The 5,142-nt window shown below is 41.1% G+C and overlaps 1 protein-coding gene across 1 annotated transcript in view; it reads left to right on the forward strand.

Moving 5' to 3' along the window:
• The window catches only part of pklr (pyruvate kinase L/R), a 17,674-nt gene that overhangs the window by 3,224 nt on the left and 9,308 nt on the right, over positions 1-5,142 (forward strand). The window contains exon 2 of the mRNA XM_020617665.1: positions 3,648-3,818. Coding sequence (XP_020473321.1) covers positions 3,648-3,818 — 171 coding nt within the window. The remainder of the gene's footprint in view (positions 1-3,647; positions 3,819-5,142) is intronic.

Raw genomic sequence — 5,142 nt, forward strand, 5'->3', positions numbered from 1 at the left:
TTTTGCTCTGACCAACCAATCAGAGGACGGAAAAATGCTGACATCATTGTGGGCCAGCTAGCTGGCCCTGTGAGGCGAATTTGAAATCTGATTGGTTAAAGAAACAGTCCCATTGATAATATAGTTTAAGTTACATGGGCCAGCACTTCTGATTCTGAAGGCCCTGGGCAGATTAGAGATTGACATAGCAACACATAGAGGCTGAAATCTGATTGGACAAAAAAATCTAACATCCACATACACGTACTGGAAGCGGTGCAGCCAAGAGAAATGCTACGAAATGAAGAGAACAGACTGTTGGGAATAAATGAATACAATTTCATGGAACAAATATTAGAATTTAGGTTGTAAATGAAGGTCAGTGCTTCTGATAGTGTTTAGGCCAGCAGAGAAGGCCTTGCTGGCCCTGACTGCCCACCTCTGATATACAATATAATAGAACAGACAAGTAGCCACATCATATGTGAGAAGCTGGGAAGAGCAAACAGTTGGCATTTTTCTTAAAGAATGACCTTAATGTTGGTCAATTGTATTGTACTGTTGAATAACTAGTCAATTACACAATACCCCACAGAGATACAAAGATGAATGGCCCAGAGTTAAAAGTGTGCCAGTTTGACTTCAGGGCTAGGATTACATAATCTGCACTGTAGTGCACCCTGATAGCTATGGGGCTATTAGCATAAGGTTTTTCCATTTTTAGCATCACCTTGGCCCAGTCAGGCTGGGCCGCCAACACTAATTCGGCATAATCATCTATCTGTTGCAAGCACTGGAATCACTCCAAATGGTGTGAGTGGGAGGAGAGCTGGGGGGGGCAGCAGAGGGGTCAAAGGGTAAAAATGAATGAAAGAAGCTGCTCTGGTTTGTTCAGGTGATACAAGACTTAGAAACTGTCCCAGTGGAAAATGTGAGCACAGGGAAGGATAGAGACAGAAATTTAGAAGAAAAAACTGAACAAAATCCAAGAAACTAATAGAAGAGAAGGAACTGGGCAGTGGTTTGGATCGTTTAATGGAAGGTTTAGTCAAAATGGGTAAGTGGACCAAAGATGTTTTTTATATTGAGGGTGCAGCATTCTAACAAATTCTGTACATGATTATACAACATTATCTTTGTTAATAAGAAATGATTTACCTACAGCTCTATAATTAATTTAAACTGCAAGGAGGTGTGAAATAGTTAAACTAGGTGTACTTTAATTTAGTGAGCAATAACTTGTAAATTTCCAATAGTAGTGATCGGGCAATATCAAATGAGTCATTATATTATATATATATGTATATATATTATATATACATATCACATACTACGTGTTCCTCAGCTTTTACTCAGTAGATCACATAATGCCTCACTGTGTCACTTTGCCAGATGCTGTTGAACTTTAGTGCAGAGTCATAGTTGGGCAAAAATCTGCCGCCTTAACTTGGGTCAGCTGATCGATTGTACGCTATGTTCATGTAGGGACATGACCCGTGCAACCAGGTCACTCCTGTTACACTGTGGCCACACCCATCAACCGGTTTCTCTTCAGGAATAATAGCTGCATGTCAGTAACTGTGTCTTTGATCTAATGTTTGTTTCATTCATAGGCATCCTTCCAGGAACAGGTGCCTGTGCGCAAATACAGGAGCTTGTGTGTGGGTGGGTGTGCGTGTGTGTGTGTTTGCAGGTGTATGTATGTGTGTGTTTCCATGCATACACTCTGGGATGTGTCAGAGGAAGATCTCAGCGGGACACGTAATGATGTGTGCAGCAGTGAGGCAGAACTGGGTCATAGGGAGGTGGAGAGAGGGAGAACACTGACGAGAGAGGAGCTGTGTTTTCACATTATCTCTCAAGACCTCCAGACACCATTTCCACCAGGGAGTTTCCTCTGTAGACTTTAGAATTTGTCCTTCTTGGCATTTGCCTGCAAAGGGCTTTGGAACAATTAGCAGCATCACACATTTAAAACATAGCACTAGATATTGGTTAACAGGGTCTTAACAGCAACAAACTAACAAATATACATGTCACATTTTTCTTTCAGGAAAACAGGTCTTCAGTCTTTCTTGTCAGAGTTCTCCTCTCCACCTCCCCCTGCTGTCCCCCTCCTCACCTCTTCACTCCTGTTGTGTTGTTAGCACCAACCTTGTCTGTCAGGCTCTCCTCTCTGGTCTTTACTCTCTGCTCCCCCATGGTGGCAGGAATTGCAGGCTTGACTGACTGTGACATCCTTTAAAATGGATGCCACTTTACTGGCTGAAAGCCAAGTGCCAAATGCTTTGGTTCAAATACACAGGCTCTATTTACTGGTTTGCTCTCTCACATTTTATGTGGCCAGGTGGTGTCACTGGGACAGGGTGTTGGAATGCATTATATACTGGTATCATTAGAGTTTGAGATGAAAGGTGACAAAATGTGATTATTTTACACTGAACAGAAATATGCCTGTTTGTAGAAAAAAATTGAGTGGTGTTTGATGGATTGTAAATGAATTATTAGCAGACAAAAATAATTGACACTACCAAAACTGAACAATTTTAATCACAAGCTACGCTACTTATATTATATAACAGTGGGTCTAATGACTGAGTTTGTGTGAAAGAGGTTTCTCCATTTCCTTTGGATTTCAAATCACTGTGTTGGGTGTACGACCTGCTTACTTGGTTCACTCTAGTTTTTTCAGTGAACACTTCAAATAAACCGGCTGCCAGATATGTCCCTTCTGCAAAGAGCAAAACAGAGCCAGGAGGAAAGTGAGCATTGGTTTCCAGATCAGACGGAAACACAACTCCACATGAATGCTAATGTTGCTCCATATCTGAAGGATGTGTAAATAAGCAGATGTTTGCTAACACATTTGCCACAATAACTTTATATAAGCCAATAAATAATAGGCCAGTGTGGTCCACAGCTTGATGAGCTGCAGCCAAATAGTGAAAAAAGTAGTTTTCACACTCCCATCCATTCATTTCTGTCTTGCTTATGGAAACTCTGTTGGTGTTATGTTAAGGATGTAGAGGAACATGAAGCTCCCACACTGACAGACTGGACAACTACAAAAATGCAACCAAATCAGTCTCCTTTTAGTTTGAGGGCCTCTTCTGAGAATGCTAGATGTCTTAATTTGCCTTCATTCTTTCTCTAATAGAGATGGAAATAATATTTAAACTGTGTGGAAAATCTGTCTTTTCCCAATGCCTGAAAAATAGCCTGATTTATATTTATTTGCTTCAAATGTCAGCATAAAACCCTTTCTGTTCCTCCATACAATGTTAATATCAGCCATCCGGCCTTTTCACATTACATTTTATTGCTTGCCCAGATGTTTTTTTGTTTCATATTACAGAATTATATCACAGTTGAACGTCAGCATACATGATGTAGGTAATGTCAAGTCAGTGTTCTGGTTGCTTTGGTGTCTTTGTGTGAATATACTCTGTATGTTTTCCCTTGTACTGTTGTGTTGACCTGCCATTTGTATTTCTTCTCTCCCGTTATAACACTTAGTAGAAGTGTTGGTGTTGTTCTTCAGCATTAACACAGTAATTACACACCTTTCTTTTTCCTGTTTGAGGTTCATTGGTTTTCACGGGTGGAGTTGGCGGTCCATTTTCCATGTCTGACTTCACCCTGCTGACAACATTTCTCCCTCGTTACAGCTTGCATTCGGCGCTACTCAGAGGTGATGACACTGCCGGATTCTTTCATCCAACGCCAGCAGCTGGACGCCAGCATGGCTGACACCTTCTTAGAGCATCTCTGTCTGCTGGACATTGACCAGGAGCCAATCACAGCACGCAACACCAGCATAATCTGCACCATCGGTGAGTGTGACAGCTGGTCACAGACAGCGAGTCTCAGTTTCAGGTTTGTTTTCTAGCAACTGTTGGGTGATATTGCCTGGTCATGTTAGAGAGTCAGCTCCTGGGTGCTGATCCTCAGTGTGTTGGCAGAGTTTGATTCTTGGCTGTGGCACTTTGGAGCCTTAAAAAAGAGAAAATAATTACAAGGAAATACAAAATACACATTGATTCTTTGTTTGTCCAGAGCTCTGACAGTCCAGATAGTGGTTTTGATTCTCTAGCAACCAACATTTTCATGAACAATTCATTTCCTGGCTAATAAAATATTAGATAAATATCAATAAATAGAGAAAATGGGCTGTTTCATTTTTTTAGGTCCAAGTTGACATATTCAGATGGCTTGTTTTGTTTTATCAGCAGTGCAAAATGCAAAGATATTCTGTTTAAAATCAGAAAACAAAGAAAGGAAGCAACTTGTTACAATTGTAACAAGGGAATTTCTCCAGATTAAACAATTAAGCAGTACAACAGGGGTTAAACAATTATCAGAACTGTCGCTCTTCTTTAAATCAACTTTTTGTTTGCCACGATCCTCAGCTACTTCCTGTTTTTGGACTTTTATTTTGGCACATTTCCTCCCCGTTCCTGGTCTCTTGTTCCCAGCTTCACCACTCATCACAAACCCTGATCGCAGTCACCCGACCACACCCATCAATCAGCCGGCTCCCTCCTCACACATGCTGCTGGTTCATTTGTGCCCCTTCTCCTGCGTTATCCCACCTGTTTATCCTTTCCAAAGACTTCTTGCCATTGTCCCCTCTGCTCTCTGTTTTCCCACATATGGACTCGGCCTGTTTTTGTTTGTTTGTTTTTGTTTCATGGACTCTGGTATTATTATGGACTTCTGTTTTTCCTCCCTTGTGCCTAATTGGTTTTAAGTCTTTGTTCTTGTTGTTGTTAGTCTCTGTCAGCTCAGTTTTGATTAGGTCTGCTCCATGACTGTGCTGTTTCATTAGCCGTCTGTGTTTAATGAGTGGTCAGGTTTGAGCTTGTGTTGTTTTTGTGCACTGTGGTCTTAGTTATTTAGTATTTGCATTTTTGGGTACACCTTCACTATCTTAGTAGTCTAGTATTTATCCCTGTTGGTTTACTACTGATGTTTGGTGTTTGTCTGTAACTCTTAGTGTTCTTTGTTTGTTGCTAGTCAGTTATTTAAATAAAGCCTTGTTTCTTCACCTAGCCCTTGTGTCGGCATCTGCATTTGGGTCCTCTTTGCTAACTGTAACAGTGTCAGTAATGTTAAATGTCCTTTCTTTTGCCCTCCTGCTTTTCAGGTCCTGCATCACGAACA

The sequence above is a fragment of the Monopterus albus genome, unplaced genomic scaffold, assembly GCF_001952655.1.
Source record: "Monopterus albus unplaced genomic scaffold, M_albus_1.0 scaffold192.1, whole genome shotgun sequence".
Classification (NCBI taxonomy): Eukaryota; Metazoa; Chordata; class Actinopteri; order Synbranchiformes; family Synbranchidae; genus Monopterus; species Monopterus albus.